This window comes from Dinoponera quadriceps, unplaced genomic scaffold (genome assembly GCF_001313825.1).
Source record: "Dinoponera quadriceps isolate SergipeBrazil2010 unplaced genomic scaffold, ASM131382v1 scaffold1325, whole genome shotgun sequence".
NCBI lineage: Eukaryota > Metazoa > Arthropoda > Insecta > Hymenoptera > Formicidae > Dinoponera > Dinoponera quadriceps.
The window spans coordinates 212,758-231,176 of NW_014555404.1; the positions used below are offsets into that span (position 1 = coordinate 212,758).

At 44.9% G+C, this 18,419-nt stretch overlaps 2 protein-coding genes across 2 annotated transcripts in view; one reads left to right on the forward strand and one right to left on the reverse strand.

Moving 5' to 3' along the window:
- Positions 1-11,574, reverse strand: part of LOC106744074 (inhibitory POU protein) — a 42,938-nt gene extending 31,364 nt beyond the window's left edge. Inside the window, exon 1 of the mRNA XM_014618498.1 lies at positions 11,422-11,574. Within this exon, the coding sequence (XP_014473984.1) occupies positions 11,422-11,574 (153 nt within the window). The remainder of the gene's footprint in view (positions 1-11,421) is intronic.
- Positions 1-18,419, forward strand: part of LOC106744069 (beta-galactosidase) — a 109,348-nt gene that overhangs the window by 60,345 nt on the left and 30,584 nt on the right. The gene's annotated exons all lie outside the window — the stretch shown is intronic.

Consider the following 18,419-nt stretch of genomic DNA (forward strand, 5'->3'; position numbering starts at 1 on the left):
TCGTGGGGTTTTGCGCGACATTTGGTGGACAACAGGGAGAAAGAGAGAGAAAAGTCCGCGGTTGGAAATAGGACTCTCTCCCTCCCTCCTTTTTCCGATAAGACACGCGTGTCGCGCCCACCTGGCGACGAGTTGAAACGCCATTGATCACATTTTCGTCGTGCGCGAGGACAAAGATAGGATGATATCGGAGCCAGAGGAGTCTGATAGAGAACTTGACTTTCGAGGGACGGCCGATCGAACTGTCCTTTCACGCTGGAATCATCGTGCCTGGAAAATCGTCAGAACGGAGAAGAGAATTTGGCTGGAACAGCAAATTATTCATACAACAAAAAACATTTGTTTGGTTAGCAGAGAGATTTGCTGAGAGTAATTAATTGCCATTTGCTGGACACATGGATAGCAAAATAATTTAGTTACGCCGACTAAATTTGATTAGTGTCACTATATTAGCAACTTGCTGTACCAGCCAAACTTGTTTCCTCCGTGCGGCGCTAAGCTGCCGGACGGGAGAAAAATTAATCAATGATAGATATTCTCATGTGTGTAAGCAAGAATATTATAATCTTCTTACAAGATTCTAATTTTCAGATTGAGTTTGCATTGACGCAAGTATTATTTGCCCAAGACTAAAAATCTCCCAAGAATATTACAATATTCTCGCTTATATGAGAATATCTGTCTGTCATTGATTTAAGACAATTTGCTTTCCCGTGAGGAAACTCGAATTGCGACGGATTTGTGTGAGAAAGGAAAAAATGACCAATTGAATCGGTTGGTACAGTATAGCACGATGTAGAGCACCATCGAAGTCGCGTAACTTTCCTTTGATAAAGTTCCCTTCATTGCGTTGAATGTATAATGATCTTCGCATTCACTAACGTCTTTCATCGTCGGATTTCCACACCTAGTTTCGAAATTAGCGCGATCTATGAGATAAAAATCGAGAGAGATTAGAATGGAACGGCAACGACTGTTAGAGGAAATGCAACCTCGCTAAATGCAATTTATCGTCTATTTCGAATGTTTTACACTTCGCTGCGTAATTTTGCGTGCCGTACGAACATTTTTCTTTTTTTCACGGCTGCCGTTTCACGCGTTAGCGCTTAAAAATTATGATAACGAGGTCGGGAGCGATAATTAAACTCGCTGCGGAATGAGATATAAAAGTGAAAACGTATGACGTAAAAGTGCACGCACCGATAATTTACGATGCGGTCGCGCGATCGCGGGTCGACCGAAAAAATTATTCGATCGGGCCTCGTTACCTCGCGCTATTTTAGAACTTGGACGCCAACTCCCTACAACTGTACAGCAGAAAACTTTCGCGGGAGTTTCTACGCGTTACTAACAAACTCGGCTCGCGTACTTTGTCCTCTTCTTGCGCGAGGATAAACGTACGTGTTCCCGTCCCACGTTATGCGTACAAGACCGAAGGAGGGAGGGAGAAATCGTCTCTTATGTCTATGTAGCATTACGTATCGATCAAAGTCTCTGGGAGTGCATGAAAATGCCGGTACGTTGTCAAACTCGCGACTTACGTTCTACAAACGTTTTTACGCGTTTTCAGAAAAGCACGTTATTGCATTGAAGAACAATTCGTAAATAACGGACAACACTTCTGATCCTCCTAATACGGCAATCGTTTATTTCCTGATGATACTCGCAAAGAAACTCGAAAATATACAGAGAAAAACGGGCAAAAATACGGCAAATCTCGTAAGTAGATCCGTAAGTAGTTGACCTGTCTTTTAAAATTACGGCCCGATACGGCTCTTGTGCACACACACACACACACACCGCGAAACTATAAATTAGATTGAAACTTGTTGGTAGCGGCGAATCTATGGGGATGCGATCGTTCTTCCACCCGCAACAAATTGGGATGAACAGCCGGTTTCGAGCGGCTCTTATCGAAATGAACAATATTTTAGCTCGAATTTTATATTCGTTTGCCGACTTAATCATAATCGTCGCATCCGTATGAATCAATTTTTACGACAATCGCGATAAGAAAGAAAAGAACGTTGACGAACGTTTTGCGATCAATTTCACATATCGTGGAAGAATCTCTTTTTCTTCTCTCCAAGTCTCGAAAAAAGCTAGAGGATCTCCTTTTGTCCTCCTTATCGCGAGAATCGAATTCTCGGCCAGTGTCTTATCCGCGGCAACTCGCCATCATTTTCAATTGTGCAAATTAACATTTCCGTTCTGCGCGTCTCCGTGAAGCGCAATAAATAAGGGCGGGAGGGGGCCAAGTGAGTAGTAAATATAAATCAGGAGTGATTGGATGTAACCGGGAGGCGTTATGCGTCCCCAGTGTCCCGTGTGTGGGATCGTCCGCGGGTCTTCTACGACCGGGAGGAAGAGTTCGCGTAGCAACCTTTAAGCAGGGGATATCCACCTGCAGTTTTTCAACAATTTCAACGTAAATTGCGCAGTAACGTTATGCGAAATCGCTGAATATGTCGAAATTCGCCCAATAGCACGCGGTTTCTTTGGACGTTTAAACAATATAATTCAGTGGAATTTTTCTCCCCCGGCAAGAAAACCCGTTTCCACTCTAATTCGATCGCGAATTTCGTCGCCGCTGCTCTGCTTTTTTAAGTTAAAACCAGACGAAAATGTCGGTAATTTCTCTCACACATCTCGTCGCGTATATTTCCGTGCCGAGCGGATATCTCTCTCGCGCGCATCGATTGCATCACTATCCACCCACTTTACCCTCGCTGTCGCAGACGACGACCATGATCGACGTGTTCGCCCGGCGTCGACGTGTCTCGATACTTCGGAGTACCGCGTTAGACGTAGGTACGAGCGATGCACCGTGTCTCGCGTTTCTCACGCCGTCTCATTTCTGTTATTTTAATTTCTCTCTCTCATCAGAAATTCAAGCCTTTTCAATACACACAAGTTGAATAACGCGCGCGATAGTATACACTTCTGCGATAGAACAAATTCAAGTTAGCGCACTTCGATCCTTTATTTTCGGCTCATCTCTCTCTCTCTCTCTCTCCCCTTCTTCCTCGTATTTATAACGATCGCAATTTTGCAGGAACACTTTGGCTATTGCGCTCACCGGTATCAATTAAACGATAAAAGTATCGTTACTTACTTTTACTCCAATAGCCGAGACACACGAGACATCATCGTTTTATTTTGAAAAGCGTGTAAAACCACCGCTTCTGTGTCTTCTGTGCCGAGGAGTTTATTTTAAAATCGCCCTGTATTTCGGCGCGATCCCCACCGTATAACTACATCTGCTTTTACGTGAAACGAGTTCATCAGGGGTTCGCGAATATTTCCAACGGCGAATGATCTTTTTCAAGCACACGCGCTCTCTATGCTTTTTTTTTCTCTCGCTCGTACACAGGTGTGCACTCGTGAGAGGCACAGGTGTAGGCCGGATATCGATTATGCAATCTCGCGGTCGAGCGGGGAGCCGTGGCACGTATACGCCGTAATGCACGAGCGTCCCTTCGCCGCCGCCGAGCCTCCACCGCGCCGTGCGCATAAAATGGTTCAAGCCCGCCCCGTGAAGCACTTCTGACGTTAATTGTCGTCTTACTACCGCCACGAACAGAGTCGCTTGTCACGACGCGCCCACCGTCGCTTTTCAGATTTTGATGAGAACGACGCGGCGCGACGCTCTCGTCACCGCCTATCTCGACGTTTCTCCGGGAAGTTTCACTCGAAATCGTCAGATTCCTACCGAGGACGAAGGTTCGATCATTTCGATTAGTGTAGTGGCGGTATTTTATATTTACAAATTGTTTCCTCTCAATGAGAGATTCAGGAAATTTCAAAAATAACCTTACCGAAACGAATACATACGATACGTGTGATACATTATTTCAGTAGCTATTGTTCCGGTAATATTGTCGTCGAATCAAGAAAAATCACCCTACTTGACCATTTCTATCGATACCATTCTTTCTGTACACTGATAGAAATTACAGTTATTTCCGATAACTGAGTGGTGCTCTTTTTATGATTTTAATCACGTGAGGCTATTATCATGACACCACGCTGAGAGAAAAGTATAGTTATTTTCGGGGACAACGATATCGTCGATAAGGTATTATCGCTGATGCTACGGTGACACTTACTAGAAAAATAATTTTCTTGACCATTTTTGCGGTTGAAATGAAAAAAAGGATATTGTTGTCCCAGAAAATAACTATATTTTTTCTCTCGGTGTACAATGGCACCTACTAGAAAAACAGTTCTTCCCGCTATAATGTGACTCACATTAAGATGATTACAGTTACAAATACCACTTTTTTTTTTTCGATGCGCGAGTTACATCGAACTAAAAAAGAAAATGATCGGGAACGATTTAATCGTTCCATTAACAACGGAGATAACGAGAGTAATCAAGTTGAGTGCTTCACCCTCGTTAACGCGATTCTCGCGCTGCGTGCTAAAAGCCGCCTTTTTGAATCCGCATAATTAGAAAGATTCTTTTCTCCGGAGAAAAGAAAAATCTCAGAGTAAAGAGTTGTTACAGCGCGTAATAAAGCGCGGGATACGCAAGCGGAGGTTGAGGCGGGGAGATTTTTTTTCAGCGGGTTAACCTGCCCTGGCTTGTTGCTAAAATACACACACGACTCGTTACGATGCGTAGTGCTGCTACTCCAATAGCAAAAGAGCTTTTACTTTCAACGGTTAATGAGTAATGACACGCCGAATATAGAGGGACTCGGGATCGATAATCACTACTAGCCGCGGCTATTCGCGCGCACGTCGCGCTGTTTATCACCTGTCGTTGCCTCTTCCACGTGCAATTTTTAGGAGCACTCGGGAACGATCGTCGCGAGAATCAATCCTCTCGAAATTCAATTGAGACAAGACGTCGGGCGTTCGCTGTGTATTAGCGATGGAAACACCATTGAGTTTTACTCAAAGCAGCTGGTCCGTAAATTTATTCTTAGGGATCTTTTCAGATTTTATGGAGTACTAGTCGAATCGATCTACACACACACACAGAGGTTTCTTTATATTTAGCATTTCTGTTTACTCGACTGGAATTTGTTTCATAGCAACAACATGTACGGGGTGTTGTTTGTTGCGTGGAAGCTTTATTGTCTCATTCGGGGGGAGGGGGGNTTATTTGACAGAAACAACGCTGTTGTTTGAGGTGGTATCTTTCAACCAAATAAAATATTATTTGGTCACAATAAATGTGTGGGGCGAAACAGGTAATTTCTTTATAAGAAGAAGAAAAGAAATCTAACAATCATACTTTCTATTAATCGAAACATTAGTTTCTTCGGAGCGTGCCAATGATGAAATTTATTTGGGTGTAAAAAAATGTATTAAATTTGAAGAAATCTTTTTCGCAGTGTACAATCGTTCTTCGTTCTTTGTCATTAGCAAAAACCGAGAGCGTTGAAATCGGTTCGGTTTAGGTATCGATATCACCTGTGCAATAACTCCAATTGTCGCGATGCATATCGGTATATCCATTGGCTCGGCAGCGATTTTCTATGTGGATAATAATATTGGTATTAATAACGATGTATTACTAATGGTGTTAATATTGCTATTATTAATTTTGATAATCACTATTTCCTACGAAACGTGTTTCCTTTCCTCTCGAGCAAATGTTTGTTGTTTGGTGATGCTTCAATAACGCCGACAAAATTACATTCCGAGAATTCCTGCTGCAGAGAGTCGACAGTTTTCGGGAAAATTGAATTTTCACGCGTTGTAACGCGCATTTTTGCAAGGTCTCGCGTGATTCCCGGAGCAAACAGGCTTATACGTTGTTTCGATATGGATTAGACTGTCCTCAGTTTGATCGAACTTCACCAATAACTCAGTCTGAATTACTAATCTGCGGGCGAAGCTGACGGGCGAGTTGGTTCTACCTTAGTCTACCTGGTCAGTGTGTGAGCGAAATTCGAGTAGGAAAAATCGAAACGAAGCGTTATCACATTGACGAATATCTTGGGAATGAGAGGAGAATGTACATCTTCTGTGCAAAATGTTTCCATCTTCATCTGGTCGTTAGTAAATTATTTTTACTTTTGGATGATACTCATAGCGGTAATAGTTGTTGCTTTATCCCGTATATGTCGAAAGAAAAGAATTTGCTTTTGGAAAGACATATCCGCGTACTAACTAAAATGTCGGGTCGTTCCGTTTAGGGCGACCTATTTAACTTTCTCGAACATTTCGCGGGGCCTTTGTTACACGGTATTAAGAAAAATTAGGTCGGCGTAGAGCGAGCATCGGCTGTTGCGACACGACCGGTATTAATACACGATTCATACGCGGCATCCGAATGTTTAATATCAAAGTTCGACTGCAGTGCGGCGCGCGAGGATGGAGCGGGGGGAGGGGCGGGAAAATTAAAACTTTAATGACGTGTAAAAAGAGCGCCTGCATTTATTAAGCCGGCGCCATCGCATTAATACACCGGCCGAAAAAGGGTCGTCGGCCGGAAAACATGCAAAGTAATGTCCAACAAAGCGTGAATAATTACCATCCGGCCGATGAATACGTAATGCCCTTCTGTATTAATTATCATAGATAATTAACACCGTAGGTGAAAACCCAGCGCCTGACGCTCATAGACAATTAATGCCGATAGACAATTAACGATCCGACCTTCATCGATACCTTCTTTTAAACCGCGCGAGGCATCGGCCGCGCGCCTGCGCCGCGTCGAAATAAATGTACCGCGCCGAATGACCATCAGTAATCAACCGATCGATCGGCAATGCCATTTCAGCGAGTCGCCTCCGCGGACGTTACTGATATTTACAGACCGGCCGTATCCTTCGTATAATCACGCCCGCCTTTTATTTCGCATAGATTTACCTACCAAAATGTGTGACGCGACAACGCAGCTGATATACGAACGTTTTCTCTCTCCCTCCCCCTGCAGAAAGTGTAATCGCGTTATTTAAAGCGAGTCGAGCGTGTAATCTGGTCGATATAAAAAATGAACGTTCGACTTGCAACGATGAGCACTCACAAGAGGGTCAAATGAAAGCGCGGCGTGTATCTTCCCGCGCGGACTGATAAATAAGTTATCGACCGTCGTGATTTCGTGTTATTTAAAAATTCAGACTATATTAACGACGAAGCGAACGCGTTGGTTCGATCCAGGAAAAAGAGAGCAGGATAAAGCATTAGTATGGCGAATGGCGAAGGGGGTGGCATAAGTACCGAGTAGAGCCATCTCTCGCGCGCGCTCGTCATCGAGAGGACTGAACAGAAAAATCAAAGGAAGGGGCGATTACATCGGATTCGCGTTACCGGGCCGTAACAGTACGGCTGTAATCTCATCTAGGCACTCAGCTCGTAGCGACGGTTTTTATCCTATTACGTCACATGAATAAACTAAAGACTATGTGGAGCCCGCAATGTAGCCCGGGGAGCGCGTCGCGCCGTCGGGGGAGGAAGCCGCTAGTTCGTTCGATATGCTTTGCTTTCTCTCTCGTCGCGGAGGGATCGAGAAGAAGAAGAACGACGACTCAACGGTGATTGATATTGTTTAGATGCTCGCTACTTTAACCCAGGCTTTATGATCGCGCTCGGGAAACAACCGGTCTTCTAACTCGGCATAACGCCCCCATCTGATGCGATTTAGCCACCCTCTTGCAGAGGTTATCGGGGTGTTTCTCGAATAAACGAAGAAAGAGAGACATTTCACCCCGCATTTTTTCCCAGATTTTCTCATATATATATTCCGGTTATCTGATACCCAAAACTAGATCATCTCGATTACGATACTAATTAAATACATCGTTCTTAAACACGGGACAATGCGATGCTGATTGCGCCGCGGCGTGTCGTCGCTAGAATTGAGTGACAGTTTGATCGAATATCAGATTAGGAGGTTAATAAACGAGGTTACATTTTTAATGTCACTGATACTTGATAGCGCGCATGGGTATGTGATTTACACGGTGTTTGTTTGACTTAGGTTTGTTTAATAAAATACAAAAACAAACAATTTAATATCAAATATTAATTTATTTGAATGTGAATGTTGTTTCACCAAACGATATTGTTCGGTAGAAAAAAACAAAAGAACAGTTATTATTTAGAGGAAATAATATTTGGTTTACAATGAAAAGAATTTATTTGATTGTGTATTAAATATTGTTTCACTAAAACAAAGAACTTCTTTCGTATTTTTTTAACATGATGTTACTTCTTTCAAGTAATTTATTGCCTGTAATATGGTAATGTTTGGAGAAACATTATTTGACACAAAGATATTTATTGCTTAAAAAATCAAGCGATCCTCTTCGTCGAATCAAACATTCGTTTATTCACTCTATTGCAAGAGGCAGATTTCTCTCCATTAAAGAAATCTTATTAAATTCAAAGCAATCTTTTGTGTGTACTTTTAAGTGTAAATAGCTCGAGCTCACGTGGATACAAACAAGCGTGCATGCATTATTATCGACGTATGTCATATTGATCGGCATCGATCGGCACGTCGCATAAATAATTGATCCGATTATTATTAATTAATAAACGAATATCTTATTCGCGAGAGTTTAAATATTGAGCGAACCGGGCGAGAGACTAGCGGCGCGCCACTAGTCGCGCTGTACCAATTTAAGTGAAACGAAATTCGTTTAGCACGTTCCGAGACACTGCTGTTATAAATAAAATATAATGAGATAATACCGTAATGAGACAGCGGAGGAGACAGTACATCGGTCGGCGTGCTCATCGAAAATATCGTCTCTTTCTCTCTCTATGAGTGCGTCGTCGTTCGACGCGCATACACATTCGCGTAAAAGCCGATAAATCCTTGCTAATTTCGTTACATCCTGTTTGTAACGTTTTCGGTAAGGAGTGATTTCTTATACAGCAGGATCACAAGACGACTGCCGATACGCGAAATAGCCGCGTTGACCCGCTTTGAGACAGAGAGAGAGGGAGGAGACACGTATATTACAAGATGTCACGTATTGGAGATTTTCATTGCGAAAAAAAGTGTCCGACGTTTATGCGCGACCTTTTGAACGTCAAAGTGCTTCGGCGAATTTGAGAATGTCGCCAGATACAATTTGCTTCTTCAGGAAACACAATTAATTGCACCCGAGCTCTGCGATTTAGCTGGACAGTTAACGCTGAGAGAACAACGAAGAGAGCCGCTAATAATGACAGCTTCCTCCTTTTGCGCGCGACCCCCGAAATCGGGCGTTATTCTCGCAAAAAGAGGAGGATCGCCCGAGCGTGTCCGTCGCATGTAACATTTTAATGATGTTTCGTGCGCGACCTTGATTTGAGAAAAACGGCACGCTCGATACGAAGCGTGCATACTCTAAATGCGGCGTTTCGCAGAATGGCGGAATATGATTTAAATGAAACCTTGAGACGTTTAATTTTAACGCGCGAATCGAAAGTTATTTTTATTGAGCGCCACTAGCGCCGGACAAATTCTACCTTTACCGGAGGGGGGGGGGGGGATATTTCCTCGAGCGATTTCACTTTTGCACCGACCGCGTTTCTACAAAACCGGTCTCGATCCAATTCAATGTGATCCAATTGTCGCGCGATTGTTATATTCGCAATCGCGCGTAGAGAAAGGGCGGGCCGGCGCAAATAATAGTACAAACACAATTATTTGATTCTTCGGCTCGGCTTCGATCGGCCCGATTTGCAGGCAAGGATTGATATCATTTTCTGATAAGCACGTTCTGATAAGCTACATATTGACGTCGCGATTGACATCGTGCTTTCTGATAAGCTTATTGATACGCCGGATCGGCGCGTGACATAACTCGTATGCCCAGAAATTTCTCTCTCTCTCTCTCTCTCTCTGTACATTACAAAAGTGTCCTTCTCCTCGGCATTACGGTCAGATTCGCGAGTGACGATCGGGTTTTACGTACAATCACATTTTTTTCGATAAAGGCGCCGATTTTTCCGAAACTTCGTTTCGCGTGACCGAGCGAGTTGTCTATAATTTTCGCGTCTTATCTTTCACCGTACCTTCCCTCTCTTTCGCAAAGAGAAATCCGAAACGATACGATTTTGCATTTGTATTTCAATAATCGCCAAGTCCGACACTCTTCGAATATTCCGTTTGTAAAGATGATATAGTGAAACTGATCGGGTAGGATTATAGTTATCACACGCGAACTGGAGCACATACACACAGATATCGTAACACATCCTCCGATGAATGTTGAAATGTCCCCGATAAAAATATTCTATATTTTTCACAGCGGCAGTAACATCACGTCGAAGAAACGAGCATCGATTATATGATTATCCGAAATTTCGAGCCGCGTACGTTAAGCCGTGCAGTCTTCGATTGTAAACTCGCTTGAACTGTCATAAATATTCGAGCCGGTGGATAACGTAGTATCTGTTACGTAGAAGCCTAAAGCTGTAGTTGAATACGATATATGCGATGGCGGGGGAAAAAAAAGAGATATTTCTCCGAAGCGCGTCCTTTCGGAATCTCCAGAGAACGAGAAAGAAGGAGAGAGTTTGAAACTGTCGCGCGGAACAAGCTCCTTTTATTCGCACGGAGGAGCCGTTTTCTCGCTCGAAATCTATTCCGCTCGATTGTTAACGAAGGGATGCGCGAAAAGAGTCGAGCTAATCGCGGCGAGAAAGAGGAATAGCCGCGCTCTCGAGCTAATCGCTCTCTCGCGTTTCGCTGTGTTCCGGAGGAGATATCATTTGCTTCGGCTTTACCAGCCCCAGCTCTTATCGCACACGGTCTTATCCGCGAATTTCTTTGAGCTTTTTCTTGCCTCCGACCGCGTTGAAGTAAAGATAACGGAGTGAGGAAGCGCGCGGCCGGGGAATGCGTCTCTCTCTCTTTCTGCGCGTGTATTTTCATCTTCACGTGTTCTCTGATTAATTAATAAGTCACCACACAATCGGAGCGGACGGGTTCGTCTGACCTGATCCTCGGTTCGGCGTGTCCGAAAACTCGGCCATCGACTCGGAATGCGAGCGGGACGCCCCTTGTTCGCCAAGTGGCAATTCAATGTCCGAAGAAACCGACTTCTCCGCGCGATGACTTATAATTCCGCGGAAGAAATATCGATCCCTTCTACGCGAGGCACGAGCGCTCTCTCCTACGATGCCTCCTTGCGGTTTATGGATATATTCGCACTAAAATTGAGCGTCCGTAAGTGCGAGAAATATGAGAGCGTGCCGACGCACGGCGAATGAAAACGCGGCCTTCCTCCCCTCGCGAACAGAGGCGTTTCTCACTTGCCGGAAAATATTCCGACTGACACTTCCCCGCGACGGGACGATATACCCGAACTGTTAGATCCGACGGCGAACATTTCTCGGCTGGAAGGACGAGTGGTCGGGATGTAACTATCGGTAAACACGCTGGAACGCTCGAAAAAAGGTACGCGAAAGCATCGAGATGAAATTTCTATCTGGTCGCGGCAGTATAGAAAGGCTGTCACTCACCGTAGTGTTGGGCATGCATCGTCTCGGCGGCGGCATCGGGTCCGGCGCGGCGCGATAAGGCGAGTACCTCCCCGAGGGGAAGCAGCCCGGGGCGGCGATCGGCGTGCCGTGGAGGCCCTTGCTCCCCATCATCTTGTCCGATGGGTACATCATCGTGCGAGCGTATCTCCCTCGTTGCGGTCCCTCCTCGGGCAGCTCCTCAGACGGAAGCGGGATACCGACCGCTGCGCCCTTTGCTTCCGGGCCGCGTTCGCATCTGTGTGACTGCGTGCGAGAGAGTGCGTTCACACACTGCGTCTGTGTCGTCGAATCTGAGTAAGTTTATCGGCACGGTGAACCCGCATCCTGATTACCGCTGGAACATCGTATTCCGCGCGATGAACGAGCGAGCGCGCGCGCGCGCGCGCGATGTACCCTCCGCCGCACACTTGCACACAGTTTCACCTCGGCGAGTTCCGACGCGCTTCGAGTCCCGCGGATCTCTCGCGAGTTTCACGTCCCACGAGGCACTCGCTTCGGCACTGATGGGAAACACCGCCGGCTCGCTCCTGCCATACGCAAGGGGTGGCTCGCGCTCTTCGTCCCGAAGCTCTGCACTTTTTGGCGCTGACTGGCCGGCGAGGAGCGCTCCGCGGATGAACTCTTCCAGGGGGAGAGAGAGAACGCGCGCGCGCTCGGGTGCGGCGGGGGTTGGTGATCCTGGACGATGCGGCAGCGCGCCCACGACGAGAGGGTTCGTTCGGGGGGTGAGTCGACAGCCAGCGGAGAGCTTCGCCGTACAGGGGCGGAGCTTTGCGCGGTCACGCTTGCGCCTCTAATCTCATGCACGTCGGCCATCTTTGCCCTTGCTTTCAGGCCTCGCATGGGTGTCGCTAACCGCGACCACCCGTTTGTCCATCCTTCCCCCCCGCCTGTCTGCGTGCGTGTCTGTGTGGCTCCCCTCCCTCTCTCTATATCTCTCTAGTTCAACTAGGTCTATCTCCCTCTCCTTCCTTCGCCCTGTCTCGCCACGGTAGATCTCTTCCGGCGCGTCTCTTTCTCCTCCATAGCTAGAATATCAGCTATTTTGCCCGCCCTCTCTCCTACGCAAATGTCGTAAGCCGCGTTATCGCTGCGTCTTAGCGACGTATAAATACTTGTGCACGTGGCGATCTTTTCTTCTCTCCCTGAGAAGGCTCGAATCTGGCGTTATCTGTCGCCGCCGGATGAACGATAGGACGAGAGTAATCAAGCTGTTCGAGCGAAATCTGCTTGAAACGTTCGCACGGTGGAACTTTGACGAGAAGTGTGATCGATGTGCTCGCGTCAAGCCGTATTAATGCAACATTTATGCCGTTGTCGGATCGTTCTCTTGCTTCTCCTTCTCCACGGCCTGTATTAATAGTTGTTACCTGAAACTTGTCTCAAATGAGATAGTCAGATTCGAATTCAGAGTTAAACGCAAGTTTTTTTTTTTTTTTTTTTTTTTTTTTTTTTTTTTTTTTTTTTTTTTTTTTTTTTTTTTTTTTTTTTTTTTTTTTTTTTTTTTTTTTTTTTTTTTTTTGTTGAATAACGTTTACAGATACGAGAGTATGTTCTCTTTTCGCTTGAACTAGTGTACACTTGTAGAATTTAGAAAGAGACAGATATAGTTAAGACTTGATGAAAAAAAAAAAAACAGAGGAAAAGAGAACTAGTACAAATGAATGCAGTCAGTTCAACCTCAAATATGTCATAAGATTCAATTGAAAAATTCAGATCTAATTTAGAATTGTCTCGTATGAGATGAGTTTCAAATGGCAAATACACAGCGAAATAGGTTTCCTTAGATTTAATATTTCTACTTATTGGACTAAAACTTGTTTCATAGAAACATGTACGAAATATTATTTGTTTGGGTCTCGTTCAAGAAAAATTCTATTATTTAATAAAAAAAAAAAGAAACAATTACTTGAAATAATATCTTTTGTTCGAATAAAATATTATCTAATTACAATAAATATGTAAAATGAAATAAATAATTTCTTCGGAAGAAAATTATCTTTCGTTTCAAACGAATTTTTTGAGATACATATTCGTTGAAAAGCCCAACTATTTTACTTATTAATCGAAACATTAGTTTCTTTGGAGCGTGCCGACGATGAAATTTGTTTGGATGCGATTAAATTTAAAGAAATCCTTCTCTCAATGTATTAATACAAGCCTACGTACGAAGTGAACGTGAATGTACGAAGATTATTGTACGAAGGACGGTGCGGAAGAGAAAACAGTTTCGAACTGTTACATCCTGAAAGAAGTAATATGTTTGCGTATTTTCGGCTCTCACATATTGTTGTTAATGCACTCTCTGGTGCAGCACGTCATTAGAGCACGCCATAAAGGAGCGGATAACACATCAATAAATACCAGCCCGTGTAATCATTTAGTAATGATCCACACATACACAGAATTATACTGTTTCTGGCAGTACAAGAGAAACATTATTTAATATTATCGACGTACATATTTTAAAGCAGAAATACTGTTACCACAAAGGATATTGCACGATATTTCATCGAATCTTACACTTATCATTGAATTAACGTGACATCAGTACTAATGGATGTATAATAGACGGTGCACAGATAATTCTTCATGGTTTTACGGACAGTTTCGCGATCTGAAAATATCAGCGGGGTACGAAGATTCGTTCCGAACGTCGGAATCAATGTTGGGGCTTCGCGCGAACGCGGTTACGACGAAGAGAGCCGCCACGCCGACAGAACCGTATAATACCGTGCAACAAAGTACTAATTACGTTAAAAATAGGTATACGCAGTCGGCATTATAATTATACATTCCGTTCAATTTCGCCCTTCGAAATACTCAAGTCACGCACGAGCATTGCACTGTCATTAAAGTAAGCTATTGAGGCACATATTGTACTTGAAACTGTAATTAAAAGGGACAAAAGGGTAGAGCAGTTTATTTTATATTTCAATACTATATTTCGACACTTTTCGTCGTTACTTTCTTGCCCGCCTCTCTCAACGAGACGAACGAATTCACTCGCGAAAATACACGAGGCAAGACGAAAAACACGCTCGCGACAAGATAAATGTGATGGTTCGTTATCGTAGTCATGCACGGTGAAATTTTCCATCGTTCGTTCGGACATAAAATTTTCGTACGCTCGCTTTTATTAATATTAATTCGGAGATTTTGTTTAACGATCATGTACGCGGAAATTTGAGCGACCAAATCACCGCGCCGGTAAAGTGCAGACTTGTGTGAGCTATTTTATAGTAAATTTTTAACGTACCGTGGACCCTCCGTACAACCCGGGTCCCCTCTGTTAGTCCCGCAAGGCTTCGGGATTTCGGTCGATCGAATAAACGAATAAAGCCGTTTCGTGCTATATATGATCTTCCGCGCCAATGCCAATGAAACTGACCCGTGCAAGGATTGACCCTTTCTTGTGTATACATAATGCATCGCATCCTGTGGCTTATTTAGCCCTCTGATCGTCACTGGAGGAAAAAAATGAAACAAAAAGAAATGGGAAGCTATTTTGTATGACGATTATCCTCGCGTTAATCCGACGTGAAGATATCGTCGAGGAGAAAAGAGTGTTCGACACGAATGTTTGCTTTCTTAAACAACGAATAAACATTACAATGGTTGACACAAGTGATAAGTTATTTATAAAAGTAGCGAGACCATGTTAGAGAGAACGTTTCAGTGGAAGGAATATTTAATATAATGAGATCTCTTCTGTATTAAAAATGAAATGTAATGTTTCATCTAAATAAAAGGATTTTTCTAAACAACATAGTTTGGTGAAAGAACGTTTTCACTCAAGCGAAACATTAAACCAGGTGAAAGGAAGAAAGCCTTTTCTCGCGTCCTCCACGGTCCGCAATTTATCCGTCCCGTCGGTCAGTAATATCCGTTATCTCGGCCGATCCTGTCGGACGGGAACGCCAGTTTCGATCGCGGTGCATCCGAAGCCTGTTATAGGGAAAATAGGAAGGACAGAGCGCCGAGGACGGTAAGAGGTGGAGGGACACTGCGAGTTTGGCGGCAGTCGTTTTCCGAGGGATGTTGGGCGGAAGGTTCCCGCGGGGCCTGTGTTATCGCCTCGGCAGGATGACCAGCCCGCGTTATCAAATATTAAACCTACTTGCACCGGCAGCCTATCCTCGACAAGATATCCGTCCCCCCGCGCGACCAACCGGCCACCCTAACCTATACCACATACCTACCGCATCGCCCCCTCCCGGTGCTACTACCATCAAAACCTACGCCTAGCGCTACGTCTCTCTATCTCTCCATTTGCTGTGTGTGCTGTGCTTACGTTGTTTGTTCGTATAACGCCACGGATAGCGAGACGCACAATTCGAGCGCGCACACTCGGCCGAAAATTGTTTCCCGACGATCCTGAAAGAGAGATATCGATATACACCGGGGATGAGCGGCGAGGCAAATGTTTCAGTTATGCATAAAAACGCAGAAATGACGCCGCGTTAACATACGCGCGCGATACGTTGTTATATATTTTTGCCAGGCGTAATAACAGCTTGATTAATATTTTCGCGCGTGTAATCGCGTTTTCTACCGAGATTTAAAGTGGACTTTTTAATAACTGCATCTGGCAACTCTTGCCGGGCGAATACAGTGTAATCGTGTTCTATACGGAAATTTCGGAATTTAACGATCGAGCGGACGCGAACGGCGGCGGATGAGTCGTTAAATTGTAGAAACCTGAATATATAAAAACAAAAATGAAGCAAATGGAAAAAAATGTTTCATACAAACAAGAGAAAGAATCAGTCGCCGATAGCGACAACGATATCTTACAGCAAAGGTATGTCGGTTGAAAGACGAGTAAACCTCCACTCGGTATATCGATTGACAGAGCAATCTAACTTTTCCCGCGTATTTCAATATGAACAATTCAGAATTTACTATGAAATAGCAGCATCGTCAAGCAAATTACTTGCTACAGATTTGTTAATTTTTGCTAGGAGAAAGCTGAAAAATTCCTCAGCAAAACGAAAGCTTCAAACGACGCTAATAACACAACGCGCTTCAAATGCAACTACTATAAAGAGTAGTTTATGTACTGTTCGACGAGACACTGAGTTTCCCTCCAATGAGAAGAACAATCGCCCTAACTCGAGAGAAATAGCCGAAAGTGCGTTCTATTGAACTGTCTCGCATCATCCCACAATCGTCATTTCCGATCGATGCCTGAAAAAACTTAACAAATCACCGTGGCTGAGATCCACGGTTAAATCCACCAGACCGGATCGTAGATTACAGCAATTGTGGCGGAGAGATAGAAAGAGTGCGCGCGGCGAGGGTGGAAATACGAAGAGAGTCTGGCTGTTCGAAAAGAATCCACCGGGAGGAAAGGCGCTCCCCGGATCGTGGGGAGTCCGAATACATGGCGAGAGGAAACATAGGGCCACGTTTCGCCATACAATACACATGTACGTATACGCGTTACGCGTGTGTGCGGTTTTCTTCTCGGTCCGCGGCGCTTTCGCGCACCACACACGCACACGGGGGATGCGCGCACACACGCACGAACGGGCCACACCGACGCATAGATTGCATACTTATGTCGGCACTGTGCACATAAAGTTAGGGGGGGCGCGCTCTCCTTCGCTGCCGCACAAGAATAAGAAACACGGTAGCATACATAAACAAGAAGGTTGGGGATGCAGCAATTTAAAACGTACCCCGGAATTCCTCCCAGCGGGGTCGTAGAGCGGCCCTCTGTATTACGAATTCCTCCCCGCCCTGCCACGGTGTCCTCCTGCATCTTACTGGGAATTTCGGTCGTATAAAGTGGTACTATGGGCGCGAGAAGCCGTGTATTAGCGGATATATCTGTCCGACGATCTGCGAGACCACCCACGGCTCTCTCGTGGATTTCGATGACGTGTAATCGCTCCTGTGTATGTGTGCGCGAGAAGTTAAATTTACCCGCGCATTCACGCGGACGGTAAATTTAACCTTCCCTCGCGCGCCGATTCCTGCCGATTTTGCCATCATTTTCTCACGCCGACGCGAACGAATCTCACGTCGATACACACATCCTTCTATTTATTTCACTAAAACTTGTTTCATAGAAAGAAGAAAAACATATTGTTTGGGTGCAATAAAATTGAAGAAATCTTTGTTCTCGATTAGTGGAACACTCTTGGGTCGAAATTGGCTGCTCTCCTTCTTCCCGAGGAACACACGGTCGAGAGCACGCAAGGTGTCTTTTTTCGCGCACGCGTTATCGACGCAAGGGTGGACCTTAATCATGGCTCTCGTAAAACTCGGCCGTACAATGGCCCGAATCCTTTCACGGTAATACCTATTATGGAGATCAGCGCGCGCGGATAAGTCAAATAACGTTAACAATGGAGAATTTCAAGTTACTTCGTTGTGAATCGAGCGATTGAGTGTTTGAACGGCGGTGTCGCCTCGGGCGGCTGTGTTTGCAGACATAAGGGATTCGAGCCGGGGTCTCCGGGCGAGTCGGGGGAGTTCAATTGGTGGCGGCAATCCTAGTAATGTACCCGTGGGGCTGTGTCAAAGTGCTTTCTGCAAGAGCACGACGTTGCATTCTGCATTCTACACCTTCGTTCTTCGGTAGGGAGGGGGCTCCTCTGTCTCGGAATATCCTTCATCTTTCGGCTTATCGGCGAGAGATAACAAAGATACCTGCGGGAGATGAATAATTGAGGGGAGTTGACAAATCGTGAATATTTGACGGGCCGGAACAGAAATTCGGTGGCACGTGGAAACGAGCCTCCTCCTCCGCCTCGGATACGACGAGTGGCTGTGAAATGTGCGACGGGGGTGTGTATATGTATTGTTTATACAGATGACTGCCGTTGAATCGACCTATCGCGGTATGGCTCCACGTGACTTATGACTGATTCACGTGAGAGCGTTGCTCGGTAAAAAATATCGTAAGCGTGATGAAAAAAAAGCATTGCCGGGCGAGTTTTTAGAATATACATTCTCATCTCAAGATT